This window comes from Cervus elaphus, chromosome 28, assembly GCF_910594005.1.
Source record: "Cervus elaphus chromosome 28, mCerEla1.1, whole genome shotgun sequence".
NCBI classification, from domain to species: Eukaryota; Metazoa; Chordata; class Mammalia; order Artiodactyla; family Cervidae; genus Cervus; species Cervus elaphus.
Window position 1 is genome coordinate 16737281 of NC_057842.1, and position 15619 is coordinate 16752899.

General features: G+C 41.8%; 1 protein-coding gene and 1 long non-coding RNA gene across 2 annotated transcripts in view; both read left to right on the plus strand.

Annotated features, from left to right (window-relative positions):
• The window catches only part of LOC122685602, a 37748-nt gene extending 31849 nt beyond the window's left edge, over positions 1-5899 (plus strand). Inside the window, exon 5 of the long non-coding RNA XR_006338460.1 lies at positions 5807-5899. This is a non-coding gene — a long non-coding RNA (uncharacterized LOC122685602). The remainder of the gene's footprint in view (positions 1-5806) is intronic.
• Positions 5900-10660: 4761 nt separating this feature from the next.
• CD109 (CD109 molecule) overlaps positions 10661-15619 on the plus strand; it is a 136389-nt gene continuing 131430 nt past the window's right edge. The window contains exons 1-2 of the mRNA XM_043890530.1: positions 10661-10888; positions 12239-12411. Of these exons, the coding sequence (XP_043746465.1) occupies positions 10815-10888; positions 12239-12411 (247 nt within the window). The 5' untranslated portion in view covers positions 10661-10814. The remainder of the gene's footprint in view (positions 10889-12238; positions 12412-15619) is intronic.

Genomic DNA, 15619 nt, shown 5'->3' on the forward strand with positions numbered 1-15619 from the left:
CCCAACCTGCTTGTCCCCGCTTGTATTATTATTATTTATAGTAAAATATATATAACATATAGGGCAGTTGATAAAGAATCTGCCTGCATTGCTGCAGACCCTGGTTGGATTCCTGGGTCAGGAAGATTCCCTGGAGAAGGGATAGGCTACCCACTCCAGTATTCTTGGGCTTCCCTTGTGGCTTATCTGGTAAAGAATCTGCCTGCAATGCAAGAATACAGATTGTAATAGCTACTTGCAGTTCTTTCTTGTTTTGGTATACATGTATATATACTTATATATATCAGAGTGTATATATATATCTATTTATTTTTTCCTTGTGGCTCATCTGGTAAAGAATTTACCTGCAATGTGGGAGACCTGAGTTTGATCCCTGGGTTGGGAGAATCCCCTGGAGAAGGCAAAGGCTACCCACTCCAGTATTCTGGCCTGGAGAATTCCATGGGCTATTTAGACAGAGTTGGACATGACTGAGCAACTTTCACTTTCATACATAACGTAAAATGTGCCACTCCAACCACTTTTACAGTTCTGTGGCATTAAATACTTTCACACTGATTTGTGGCCATCACCACCATCTATGTCTAGAACTTTTTATCCTTCCTAAACTGAAACTCCCTACCCATTAAACAATAATTCTCCATGCCCCGCTCTCCCTAACTCCTGGCAACCACCAATATTATATATTTTCTATGTCTATGAATTTGACTACTCTGCGGGTATGTGCTCAGTCACTTAGTCATGTCTGACAACCGCATGGACTGTAGCCCGCCAACTCCTCTGTCCATGGATATAAATGAAATCTTGCAATAGTTGTCTTGTTGTGACTTATTTATTTCACTTAGCATAATGCCACCAAGGTTCAAACATGTTGCAGCATGTGCCAGAATTTCTTTCCTGAATAATATCCCATTGTATGAATAAGTCACATTTTTTTCATCCGTTAATTCATCAAGGAACACCTGTGTTGAGTTCACCCCTTGGCTATTGTGAACAGTGCTTCTGTGAACAAGTGTGTATAAATATATGTTTTGAGTTCCTGCTTTCAATTCTTTTGGATGTATACCCCAAAGTGGAGTTACTGAATCTTATGGTAATTCTATGGTTAATTTTTTTAAGGAAATGCCATGCAGTTTTTCCACCATGGTTGCACTTTAACTTCCCTACCAGCAATGCACAAGGATTTCAGTTTCTCCATACCCTTTCCGATGCTTGTTATTTTCTGTGGTTTATTTATTTGATAATAGCCATCCTAATGTGCCTGAATTGGTTCCTGTATTATTTCTGAAGCAAATCCCACGTATCACAATTTCACCCACAATTATTTCAGGAAGTATTTCTTTTTTTCAGTATGTATTTCTAAAAGATAAAAACACTTTTAAAATTATCAGTTCAGTTCAGTTGCTCAGTCATATCCAACTCTTTGCGACCCCATGAACTGCAGCACGCCAGGCTTCCCTGTCTATCACCAACTCCCAGAGCTTGATCAAACTAATGCCCATCAAGTCGGTGATGCCATCCAACCATCTCATCCTCTGTTGGCCCCTTCTCCTCCTGCCTTTAATCTTTCCCAGCGTCAGGGTCATTTCAAGTTAGTCAGTTCTTCACATCTGGTGGCATAAGTGTTGGAGTTTCAGCTTCAGCATCAGTTCTTCCAGTGAACATTCAGGACTGATTTCCTTAACCATTGACTGGTTTGATCTCCTTGCAGTCCAAGGGACTCTCAAGAGTTTTCTCTAACACCACAGTTCAAAAGCATCAATTCTTCAGTGCTCAGCTTTCTTTATAGTCCAAACTCTCACATCCATACATGGCTACTGGAAAAACCATAGCTTTGACTAGATGGACCTTTGTTGGCAAAGTAATGTCTGTGCTTTTTAATATGCTCTCTAGGTTGGTCATAGCTTTTCTTTCAAGGAGCAGGCATCTTTTAATTGCATGGCTGCAGTCACCATCTGCAGGGATTTTGGAGCCCCCCAAAATAAAGTCTCTCACTGTTACCATTGTTTCCCCATCTATTTGCCATGAAGTGATGGGACTGGATGCCATGATCTTAGTTTTTTGAATGTTGAGTTTTAAGCCAACGTTTTCAGTCTTCTCTTTCACTTTTATCAAGTGGCTCTTTAGTTGTTCTTCGCTTTCTGCCATTAGGGTGGTGTATCTGCATATCTGAGGTTATTGATATTTCTCCTGGCAATCTTGATTCCAGCTTGTGCTTCATTCAGCCCAGCGTTTCTCATGATGTACTCTGCATATAAGTTAAATAAGCAAGGTGACAATATACAGCCTTGACGTACTCTTCGCCCAGTTTGGAACCATCTGTTGTTCCGTGTCCGGTTCTAACTATTGTCTCTTGACCTGCATACAGATTTCTCAGGAGGCAGCTAAGGTGGTCTGGTATTCCCATCTCTTTAAGAATTTTTTAGTTTGTTGTGGTCCACACAGTCAAAGGCTTTGGCGTACTCAATAAAGCAGAAGTAGATGTTTTTCTGGAACTCTACTTAAGACTGTATTTCCAGCCTGAAGAATTAATAACAGTTCTGTAATATCATCAATTACCTAGTCACTATGCAAAATTTCAACTGTTCAAAATGGAACAATTATTTTACCAATGTTCTGTTTGGATCTGGAGTCAAATTATGTTTGTACATTGTCATTAATTGTTGTTTTTTAAGTCTCTTTAAACCTTTAGTTTCTTTCAGTTATATTTATTTTTTCCTTACAATTTATTTGTTGAAGAAATTTGATTGTTTGATAAAACATCCCACAGCCTAGATTTTGCTAATACATCCCTGAGGTATTTTCCTCTTCATGGATCACAGCCTTGTGACCAAAGCCACCCCAAATAAAAAGAAAAGTAAGAAGGTGAAGTGGTTGTCTGAGGAGGCTTTACAGACAGCTGAGGAAAGAAGAGAAGCCAAAGACAAGGAAGAAAGGGAAAGACGCACCCAACTGAATGCAGGGTTCCAGAGAAGAGCAAGGAGAGATAAGAAAGCCTTCTTAAGTGAATGATACAAAGAAATAGAGGAAAGCAATAGAATGGGAAAGACTAGAGATCTCTTCAAGAAAATTGGAGATAGCAAGGGAACATTTCATGCAAAGACAGGTACAATAAAGGACAGAAAAGGTAAGGACCTAACAGAAGCAGAAGAGATTAAGAAGAGATGGCAAGACTACACATAAGAACTATACAAAAAATGTCTTAATGACCTGGATAACCACAGTGGTGTGGTCACTCACCTAGAGCCAGATATCTTGGAATGTGAAGTCAAGTGGGCCTTAGGAAGCATTACCGTGAACAAAGCTAGTGGCGGTGATGGAATTCCAACTGAGCTATTTAAAATCCTAAAAGATGATGCTGTTAAAGTGTTGCACTCAATATGTCAGCAATTTTGGAAAACTTGGCAGTGGGCACAGGACTGGAAAAGGCCATTTTTCATTTCAGTCCTTAAGAAAAGCAATGCCAAAAGACGTTCAAACTACCATGCAGTTGCGCTCATTTCACATGCTAGCAAGGTTTTGCTCAAAATACTTCAAGTTAAATGGCTTCAGTAGTACATGAACTGAGAACTTCCAAATGCTCAAGTTGGATTTAGAAAAGGCAGAGGAACAAGAGATCAAATTCCCAATATCTGTTGGATCATAGAAAGAGAATTCCAGAAAAAAACATCTGCTTTATTGACTATGCTAAAGACTTTGACTGTGTGGATCACAGCAAACTGTGGAAAATTCTTAAAGAGATGGGATTATCACCTTACCTGTCTCCCAAGAAACCTGTATGCAAGTCAAGAAACAACGGAACTGAACATGGAACAAAGGACAGTTCAAAATTGGGAAAGGAGTACATCAAGGCTGTGTACTGTCACTCTGCTTATTTAACTTATATGCAGAGTACATCATGTGAAATCCCCGGCTGGATGAATCACAAGGTGGAATCAAGATTGCCAGGAGAAATATCAACAACCTCAAATATGCAGATGATAACACTCTAATAGCAGAAAGTGAAGAGGAACTAAAAAGCCTCTTGAAGAGGGTGAAAGAAGAGAGTGAAAGAGCTGGCTTAAAACTTAGCATTCAAAAAACTAGGATCATGGCATCCAGCTCCATCACTTCATGGAGAATAGAAGGGGAAAAATTGGAAGCAGTGACAGATTTTCTTTTCTTGGGCTCCAAAATCACTGTGGACAGTGACTGCAGACTTGAAATTAAAAGACACTTGCTCCTTTAAAGGAAAGCTATGACAAACCTAGACAGCATATTAGAAAACAGGGACATCACTTTGCCAACGAAGGTCTGTCTAGTCAAAGCTATGGTTTTTCTAGTAGTCATGTATGGAAGTGAGAGAGTTGACCCATGAAGAAAGGTGAGTGTCAAAGAACTGATGCTTTCAAACTGTGGTGTTGGAGAAGACTCTTGAGAGCCTCTTGGACAACAAGGAGATCAAACTAGTTAATCTAGTAAAGGAAATCAACCCTGAATATTCATTGGAAGGACTAACGCTGAAGCTGAAGCTCCAGTACTTTCGCCACCTGAGGTGAAGAGCCGACTCATTGGAAAACACTGACTCAATGGACATGATTCTGAGCAAACTCTGGGAAATAGTGAAGGACAGGGAAGCCTGGCCTGCTGCAGCCTATGGGGTCACAGAGAGCCAGACAGGACTTGGTGACTAAATAACAACAACCCTGAGGTATTTAATATGTTCCCCTATATTTCTTTGCAAATTGGGAATCAGATTCAGGTTCAGTCTTTTGACAAGACCATTTAGGTGGTTCTGGGTTCTTCTATAGGGAGATAGGGTATCTGGATATTTCCTATAGCAGCCCTTTATCATTATTGTTTAGGCCCACATGATCCAATACAGTAGTCACATGTTGCTTGCTCTTTAAATTTAAATTAATGCAAATGAAATAAAATAAAAATCTCAGTGTCTTGGGTATGCCAACCACGTGACCAGTGCTCAGGAGCCTCACGCTGCTCGTGGCTACAGTACTGAGGTGGATATGGAACATTTTCATCCTCATTGAAGATGCTATTGTATAGCACTGGTCTAGATCTACTAATTCACCAAGGGTTGTGATGTGGTGCTAATTCTAACATACATTTTACATTTTACTGGCTGGAAAACTTCTGAAATGAGAAATTTTCCCGTGTCTCCCATTTGGTTACCAGTGATACAGTTCATGTAGGAAAAGCAGGACAGAGTTTAATACTTCCCCTTTCACAGGACTGATTCTAAGCTATAGATAAGTAAACCATACATAACTTTATATAATTCTTGTTTACTACAGACCCAACTAACGAATTATGGTTATATTTCCTTTTTTATCTATTTTTTTTTCTTTTTCCTAGAGTTTCTGAATTTCCTTCCCACCGTTACCCAATTTTACATTACCATAGCCTCAAAATTCTCCCCCAGTTTCCCATCACATTTATCTATTCTATTCAGGTCCCTTTTACCCTTGAGGCCTTATTCCTGGAATTCTTCTTACTGTTGGAACTTCTCTCATTTTTGCTCTCTGGGGTTATATATACTGTTCCCTGAATCTCATGTCTTCTTTTTTCTTGGCTTCTATCATTGGTTTGCTAAATATGTCCTTCTAAAGTAACTTCCTAAAAAGAGTTTGTTGAAGCAAAGCTCCTAAGCCATTCCATTTCTGAAAATGTTTTCATTCTTTCTCTTGTTTGATAATTTGGTGGGACACAAAATTCTAATTTTAAATCTTGAAATCTCATTAAGAAAGTTAAGAACAAGCCTCATGATTATTATTCCTAATTAATTTCCATATCATTTCTTGTCTTCCAGTGCATAAGAATTTCCTCTTCTGCTTTGAGTTGGAAAGATTCTGGTGTTCTGTGTAGGAGTCTATCTAAATAGTTCTCAAATAGATGATAAATGTAAGTAAACATTCATTTCATACATAATATTTCTTAAATTTTATACAATTTGAACCTGTAAAAATCAACAACAGACTTGAGGATGCAGACTATTCTGTGAATCAGTAACTAATGTTTCAATGTTTCTCTCGAAACCAGCCTCACTGGTGTGAGAACAGAGGGTGGAAATGAGAGCGACTCCTCTATTACCCATAGTGACCACTGCTGAAAGTTTTGCTTCTTATTTCCACATCAGACTCTGCCAGTTTAGAGTTCTGAGTTCCCAAGAGAGGCATGTTCCCACTAGGTGACACTGTAGCAGTTTGGTTAGACCGGCAGCTGACCCTGGCCACTTGGGGCTCCTCATGCCAGTAAAACAGTGGCCACAGAAGCGGTTGCTTCACTGGATGGAGGGACTGAATGCTCTTGATTGTCGAGGAGTTGCCACTACACAGTGGAAGTAAGGAGTATTTCTGGAATACTCCAGAATATATACTCCAGTATATCTGCAGAAGATATACTGGGGCATCTCTCAGGCTCCCCAGGTCCTGTGGCTAAAAATCAATAGAAAACAACAATGTAATATGCAGAGGACTGATAATGCTTCAGACCCTTCAGGAGTGAAGATCTAGGTCACTCCACCATGCAGAGAGCAAAGCCAGCCTAGGTGATTACTGAGAGCAGAGGTATAGGTAGAAGAAGAAGTTAGTTATAAATACAAGCTTGTGACGAGTAGCAGAAATAAAGACTGTAATAGCTACTTGCAGTTCTTTCTTGTTTTGATATACATGTATATATTCTTATATATATCAAAGTATATATATATACATATTTTTCTTGTGGTTCAGCTGGTAAAGAATCCGCCTGCAGTGCGGGAGACCTTGGGTTGGATCCCTGGGTTAGGAAGATCCCCTGGAGAAGGGAAAGGCTACCCATTTCAGTATTCTGGCCTGGGGAATTCCATGGACTGTTCAGTGCATGGGATCACAAAGAGTCGGACACAACTGAGCCACTTTCGATTTCATATATATGTATGTATGTATTATGTATATGAGATTAACTGCTACCACATTAGATGGTAGAGAAATGAGAGGGGGAAGGAAAAATATTGGTTAATATATAATAATAACCAATATTTATATATCTTATATTTATATATATATAATATATATATTATTATTTATTAAAATTACCAGGTGGCTTAGTGGTAAAGAATCTGCCTGCCAAGCAGGAGATGAGGGTTCAATTCCCGTGTCAGGAAGATCCCCTGGAAAAGGAAATAGCAACCCACTCCAATGTTCTTGCCTGGGAAACTCCATGGACAGAGGAACCTGGTGGGCTGCAGTCCATGGGGTTGCAAAGAGCCTGACAGTACTTAGCGACTGACAATGCAAAATTATAATATAAATATAATATATAGAATATTTTTATTATCATTAGCATTTATAATAATATATTATTATAACATATTGTTAATATAGTAATATAGTATATAAAATAAATATTACTATTGTATCAATATATAAATCAATAATATAGTATATATTAATATACCATCACTGTATTATTACATTAATGTTAATTAATATTATCACATTAATATATTAATCTATATATTATATATGTATTATATAAATATTGCTTTTAATATAATATTAATTAATATTGTATATATAAACTAATATTTTTCTTCCCCTTCTGAATTTTCTACCATCTAATATATATTAATAGCAGTTAATCTTAAACCTTAGGTTTAAAGTTATAGGCTCTCAAAGGGAGAATGTGATTCAGCTAGAAAAGGCACTGATAATGTCCAAAAACAGTTGAAGGACTTTATATACTCTTTTGGAGAAAGGGTCATTTTTGGTTCTGTGAGGGATAGTTGCATCATGTTGGGGGAAAGCATGAATTTTCTGTCTCTTGTTGAAGTTAAGTATGGTTAAAATGGGTATATTCAGAAGCCAATTGGATGAGGCATGGACTTTGGTAGCTTCGTACTGTGCCAGATTATCTAAGATGAAGCTAAACTCAGAATTCCCCTCCCTGTATGGTTATGAGTTGGTGTTGGCCACAAGAGACACTTTATGTGAATTTGGAAGCCAGCTTGAAGCAGAAGTCATAGTTTTCACTCTGAAGGTCTGTGCAGGGCGCTGGCCTTGGCCACAGGCCCAGACTGTTACTGCCGTGCTAGCTGACTTGGCGGGTGTGGGGCGGCAGTGGGGCCCAAGGTCCTCCGCTTCTCAGGGGGTCTCTGCCTTGAGCTCTTCTGAATTCTGGGCCAAGTACATATTTAGCTGGCTTCTTCTGCAGGTTACCCATGACATCAGAGTTGGAGGTGTTAATAGACACATGCGTTCCAGTTCACCCTCATGTTTCCTTGTTGTGGTTCACATGTAGCTTTTTTCCCCTGGCTGACTTAGAGTGACTTCACTCAATCCTAGATGCAGAATCAACAACTGCTCCACAAACTCCCATAATTGCGTAGGATTTGTCTCCTATTGATTCTGCTTTTCTCAATGAACCACATGCTAAAGACATGTCAGGGGGGACATGGAAACAGTGTGAGGTTCTTATGCCAAAGGCCATTCAGTTTTCATGGGAGAAATATACTTAGTGTTTTTTGTATCAAGATTCATGAATTTTATTCCAAAGAGTTTCTAAGATGCTCCCTTAAAGACTACTTACTAAAACGATATCATTTTTAATGTTTTATTTTTTAAAGTTTTATATATATATATTTATATGTAGACAGTTTGGCAGGTCCAGGTAATTGCCTGGATATGGATAACATTTTTTTTTTTTTTGGTAACATTTTGATGAATATCCTTCAAATCTTTTTTCAGTGCATATATATATAATGTATGTGTGTGTGCGTGCTAAGTTGCTTTAGTCCTGTCTGACTCTTTGTGACCCGATAGACTGTAGCCCTCCAGGTTCCTCTGTTCGTGGGATTCTCCAGGCAAGGATACTGGAATGGGTTGCTGTGCCCTCCTCCAGGGTATCTCCCCAATCCAGGGATTGAACCTGTGTCTCTTATGTCTCCTGTATTGGTAGATGGGTTCTTTACCACTAGCGCCACCTGGGAAGCCCAGTCTGTGCCTCATTTCTGCAAATCCACATGGCCAAATTTCTGCATGGTTAAGCTTCTTGTGTGTATTGTAAGAAGGAAGGCATGAGCAGGGAGCTAACATCAATTTAAAATATGCACAGACTTCATTTTATAAAACAGCAAGGTGGTTCTAAACTTTTCTAGACATCTTCTGGGGATGCAACATTATCAACTAATATTTTGGAGTCCTTCTTATATCTGCCTGCCTCTAGAATGAACCTGAATTGATTGATCCATCTTCTGAAGTGAAGCTTGGAAAGAATTTTCTCCAGTTTCCCGATTTCCTTTTCTCATCACAGAGTCTACCGGTAGACCCTCTGTAGCCCACAGTATGCTGAAACGAAGTAGAATTTCAGTCCCAGACCTGCTGAATCAGGATTTGCATTTTACTGTGATTTTCATACACATTAGAGCTTGGGAAGCACTGATGTAGGCTGGGACAGAGCCCTCACTCAACCCTGTACCACAGAGGTGAGGAGACCAGAGTGTGTACCCAGTGATCCACCCAACCCTTCTCACTTCACCCAAGCCTTGCCTGCACAGGATGTCAGCCACTAAAGATAGGAGCGTGTAGGAGCCGTGAGGACACAGGGCTCTGCAAGCCGCTCAGCAGGGTGAAAAAGGGTGGAACAGGAAAGGGAGGAAAGCAAGTTCCTGGACTCCCAAACCACAGTTTGTCTAGGTGCTACTTTCCCCCTTATTTAGCACATAGATTTGTGAAGAGACAACCTCCTGATGACCTCTTTTCCTTTTGCATTTTGCCCGGTATTAAACGGTCACCATCTGAAACTTTTCTCCGTGAATTAGAAACCTGAAGTTGTCAGGGACTGAATGTGCCCGTTTTCCAACGGTTCCTGGCAGTTCCCCGCTTTTATGGTGTAGTCATGGTGAAACCTGAGTCATCTGAAGATGGTGAGAGTGCCAAGGAGTCGGGGAAGGAGTTGCAGCCAAGCCAGGACCCAGGAGCTGGGGTTCAGGAACTGCGGGCCACCCTGGGCCACTGGCCTTCCTTGGGGACAGGAGAGCCGCCCCAACCCTGTGTTTAAACAAATTGCTCCAAGCTTCACGGTGCTAATGAATACCTTCTGTAGCCGAAGTGTTCAGCGGCAGCCCAGAGTATGAAGCATCTCCCCACACAGTTGCTTCTTAGGGTTTCAAGGAGCAGCGCCTCACTCTCACACGTGCCAGAATTTTCTTCCCATTTATTTTATTTTATTTTTTAAACCGAGAAACCCACATTTTCCTGGAGAAGCGAACAATATACATGGCATTTTGTTTCAAGGGGGAAAAAAAAGTTTTCTCCCGGGCTTATTGATTCATACACATTCAACGGCTACCAGCAAATACCCTCCTGTTTGGTGTGTGTTTGCCGTTTTCTCTGAGATTCTGACTCACAGTCTGGAGGACAATGACTGATTTTTTCCCACCTCCCAGAGCGGCCGTGCATTTTTCTCTGCACAAGGAGGGGCCTGTTTACGACCCCCGGGCATCGCCGGCGGAGCGCTCGTGTAAACAGCCCGCGGAGCCGGGTGGCCGGGGGGCGGAGCGGGGCGTCCGCGCCAGGTCGGGCGGGCCGCGCGCCTCCCAACTCCCGCCCGGGTCTGCGGTGTCGGCCGGGGCGCCGCCGAGCGCCGCGGTGATGCGGCGGGAGGGGTGGAGCCGCCGCGCCCCAGCTGGGTTTGGAGCCCTCGCTCGGCCGGCGGGCGCGCCCAGCGCTCACTGCTGAGCCGGGAGTCTGGGCGAAGCCGGGAGGCGGTGGGAGGCCACACCCCGCGCGAGCCCGCGTATTTCCTCGGGAGCCCGCGGCCGCCGCGCAGACAGCGCCGAGATGCGGGGCCCCAGGCTCGTGACCGCCGCCCGCCTCTTCTGCGTGTGGAGCGCGGCGCTGGCCGCCGTCCCCGGGTAGGAGCGCGGGGCGCGCGGGGCGGGCGGGGAGCGGGGGTCCCCAGCCGGACCTCGGCCTGGAGATTTGAGCCTGCATTGCTTCAGCTCGGTCCTCCCGGGGACAGTTAACTTTCTCCATCCACGAGGTTGTTTAAGCGTCTCCGGCCAGAACTGCTTTCTGAAGACTTTTTATTTTTAGTCCACGCTCCCTCTGAGTTTGTTTCGACTTTTTGCACCCTCCCCCACTCCCCCCCAGTAATGTGCCTTCTTTTAAAGACATGAATGCATATTTTTTTCTAAACAAGATGTCTCAACTTTAGCAATGATAAGGTGTGGCCGAGGTGGTTAAGTATGGGTTCAGGTGCAGACTTCGTAGGAAGATAACCAGTGAGACGCTTAAGTAATGGAATGCACTTCCTTCCCCCTCAGAGGGTTTTGCGCTGGAGTCCTAATCCCTGGTCTGGGCAGAGAAAGTGCTCTTTTAGCAACTTTTTGTGCTCTGCTCCACCTGGAAATGTCACCGCCGACAGATAGTTTAATTTCAGATGGCATATTTTAATCAGTGATGTTGATTAGATGATGTTTTCTTGGGTAGATGCCCAAACATAAAGGTTTGAATAAGAAACAAGCAAAATTCATGTGTGTATATATGTGTGTCTGTGTGTGTGTGTGTGCGCGCGTGCGTGTGCGCGCGCGCCTGTGTGTTTAAGCCAAGAAAAAAAAAATTACCCTGGGATGATGTCTTCTATAAAGAAGTTTAGAGGCTTGTACTTTGCCAATAACTTATGCATGTCTTAGTGTAAGCTATCCTGTGCTATTTGTGGTTTATAAAATGGAAATACTAACACAGGCCATCCTCTAGCAGTGAATGCATTACTGCATTAAAATTGATTTATGGGAATGTACAACATGATAAATATAACTAACACTGCTGTATGTTATAAATGAACGTTATGAAGAGAGTAAATCCTTAGAGTTCTGATCACAAGGAAAAAATAAGTATTTTTTCTGTTTCTTTAATTTCATTACTATGTGAGATGATGAATGTTCTCTAAATTTATTGTGATAATCATCTTATAATGTGGGTAAGTCAAATCGTTATCTGTACACCTTAAATTTTTACAATGCTGTATGTCAGTTTTATCTCAGTAAAACAGGACAAAAATTGATTTAGGGGAATGATTATTTTTTCAACAGCCTTTCAATGCAGTTGCTAAGTGGGGCAGTGGGGCCACATTAATTGAAGCAGTTACAGTTGACATTGTATAGGGAATCTGTCTCACCATCTATGAAATTTGAGAATCTCAAAAGAATGAAGATGTAAGGATAAGAAACTTCATTTTTCTCTTCTTGTTGGGAACTCTTTAGGCCCAGGTTTCTGGTGACAGTCCCTGGGATCATCAGGCCAGGAGGAAATGTGACCATTGGGGTGGAGCTTCTGGAACACAGCCCCTCACAGGTCACCGTGAAAGCGGAAGTGATGAAGAAGGTAGCGAACCACTCGGTCTCTGTCCTGGAAGCAGAAGGAATCTTTGAAAAAGGTAAGATACACAGCAGAGTCTCACCCTTCTGCGGTAATAATTGTTCAGTTGCTCGGTGATGTCTGACTCTTTGCGACCCCATGGACTGCAGCACACTGTCTGCCCTTCACTATCTCACAGAGTTCAAACTCATGTCCCATTGAGTTGTTGATGCCATCCAACCATCTCATCCTCTGTCATCCCCTTCTCCTCCTGCCTTCAATCTTTCCGAGCATCAGGGTCTTTTCCATTGAGTTGGCTCTTCACATCAGGTGGCCAAAGTATTGGAGCTTCAGCTTCAGCAGCAGTCCTTCCAATGAGTATCAGGGTTGATTTCCTTTAGGATTGACTGGTTTGATCTCCTTGCTGTCAAAGGGACTCTCAAGAGTCTTCTCCAGCACCACAGTTCAAAAACATCAATTCTTTGGCATTCAGCATTCTTTATGGTCCAAATCTCACATCTCTACCTCCGCATTAATAATTGGAGTGTGCAAGAAATATCAATAACCTCAGATATGCAGATGACACCACCCTTATGGCAGAAAGTGAAGAGGAACTAAAAAAAGCCTCTTGATGAAAGTGAAAGAGGAGAGTGAAAAAGTTGGCTTAAAGCTTAACATTCAGAAAACTAAGATCATGGCATCTGGTCCCATCACCTCATGGGAAATAGATGGGGGGACAGTGGAAACAGTGTCAGGCTTTATTTTTTTGAGCTCCAAAATCACTGCAGATGGTGACTGCAGCCATGAAATTAAAAAACACTTACTCCTTGGAAGGAAAGTTATGACCAAGCTAGAGAGCATATTAAAAAGCAGAGACATTACTTTGCCAACAAAGGTCCGTCTGGTCATGGCTGTGGTTTTTTCAGTGGTCATGTGTGGGTGTGAGAGTTGGACTGTGAGGAAAGCTGAGCGCCGAAGAATTGATGCTTTTGAACTGTGATGTTGGAGAAGACTCTTGTGAGTCCCTTGGACTGCAAGGAGGTCCAACCAGTCCATCCTAAAGGAGATCAGTCCTGGGTGTTCATTGGAAGGACTGATGCTGAGGCTGGAACTCCAATACTTTGGCCACCTCATGTGAAGAGTTGACTCGTTGGAAAAGACCCTGATGCTGGGAGGGATTGGGGGCAGGAGGAGAAGGGGACTACAGAGGATGAGCTGGCTGGATGGCATCACCGACTCGATGGGCATGAGTCTGAGTAAACTCCGGGAGTTTGTGATGGACAGGGAGGCCTGGCGTGCTGCGATTCATGGGGTCGTAAAGAGTTGGACACGACTGAGCGACTGAACTGAACTGACTGAATAAAGCCATGTGCTAGGTAGGGTCATGAAGAAGCCCCACATTTTCAGTGGCTTAAACAATACACTTTTGTTTTTTACTCATGTGGAGTCCAAAGTGATGTTCCTGGGATGCTCTTCTAGGGGGAGGTTCTGAGGCCCAGGTTCCTTCCTCTTTGTGGCTCTGTCCTCATCAGTACGTGGCTTCCAAGTCTGCAGGGCAAGAACGTGCGTTTCTTCCTGTGGGAGGTTCTTGTGGGCCATGCCTGGACATGGCTCATATCACCCCTCCTCTCATGACCACGCTGAGCTTCACAGGAGTCTGGGAGTGTAGGACAATGTGTGCCCAGAAGAGGGAATGGGCATAGTTAAAAGTCTGACACAAGACCATATTTGCATACGGTTTATATAAACTATGTGTAACCATCTGTCTTTATTGGTTGCAGAGGATTTTACTAAGTAGACCCATGGGAAGTAAAAGAAGAACTGTAGTTAAAATCTAGTTTTATAAAATATGTTTTAGTTTTTTAAGTGACAAGAAAAAAGGAAAAATAATGTAAAAGTGGAAGCCATTTGTAAAAGAACCCACATCTCTTATTTTAAATCTGGGTTCTAACTAGGCCCAGGATTAAATTGGGTCAATGAATATCTTCTTTTTCAATACTAAGGGCAAAACAGTTTTGAGGGGTAAAGAGTTAAATATATAAACTCTTTTTTTTCACAATGAAACCAACACTTAATTTTTTCTAATTGAAAGAGTAGTATATACTCAGTGCTGATAACCTGGAAAACACTGTAAGTAAAGAAAATAAACCAAAATCACCTGTAATCCTACCACCCACCTATAAGCACTGTTAACTAGAAGCATGATTACAGGTTTAGTCGTAAGCCAGAAACTGAGGCATAAATTCCTATAATGTTGAGAGTTATCTTTTAAGAGAATAATTTAAGGGCACAGAATGAAGGGTGGATGAGATTCCACAGTAGCTCATTATATACATGTTTACCCTTTACCAGCATAGAGAAATTAATACCATCATGAAATAAGATAAAATCACAGTTTATTTTCATTTGAGATTCTTTCTGCACTGGGAAGTTGACTGACTGGGCAGGTAAATTTGTAGCTGGAAGAGGTGACGCGTGCAGGGGCCAGGCCACTTTGTGTTTTCTATAGGAAAGACAGGAAAGTGGGAGGCCTTGTCCTTGGAGAAGAAATGTTAGTGCTTAAGGTCCGAGACTGAGTCTTAGTACTAGCTGTTACTTAGTACTAGGCCGGTTACTTATGTGCTCTGAGCCTCAGTGTCCTCATGTGTAAAATGGGGATAGTGTAAAGTTAAAATCAGTATCTAGTACCTGTTAGACACTCAATAAACAACAGCTGTGCATATTGTGAGTAGAAATACTATTGAAGAAGAAGATGCCGGAAGCATCATTTACTATTTACATGGGGGCCAACCTCTACTTTCATTATTGAACTATTTATTCTGAAAATGGATGAAATCTTGGCCTTAGGATAATGGCTGAAGGAAATACTGAAATACCAAGTCACAGCAGACAACACAAGGCTAAAGAGGGGCGGGCAGCACTATCCTGGGAGCTTAATGGATCTTTGAAAAAGAAAGAGAGAAAATGCACTACTTTCAGGGGCTGTTTCATTGAAAATACCATTGCAAGCATGCTCCCTGTTTCAAAGGAAAATGTTAACTTTGTTATCAGGGGTTGTGAGTCATTGCTCTCAGAACAGATGCTTCCTGTAAGGTTAGGACTTAAGTATCAAGACATTTCTCCCTCTCTGTCTTCACATCCTTTGCTTTATCTGATTTCTCCATTTGTAACAATATGTAGATCAAGAAGGACTTTTTAAAATTAATATGGGGCCTGGATCTTCCTAGGATTCATTTTATTTCTTGCCATCTAAACACAAGCAATTAAATACATTTTAGGTCTGATTA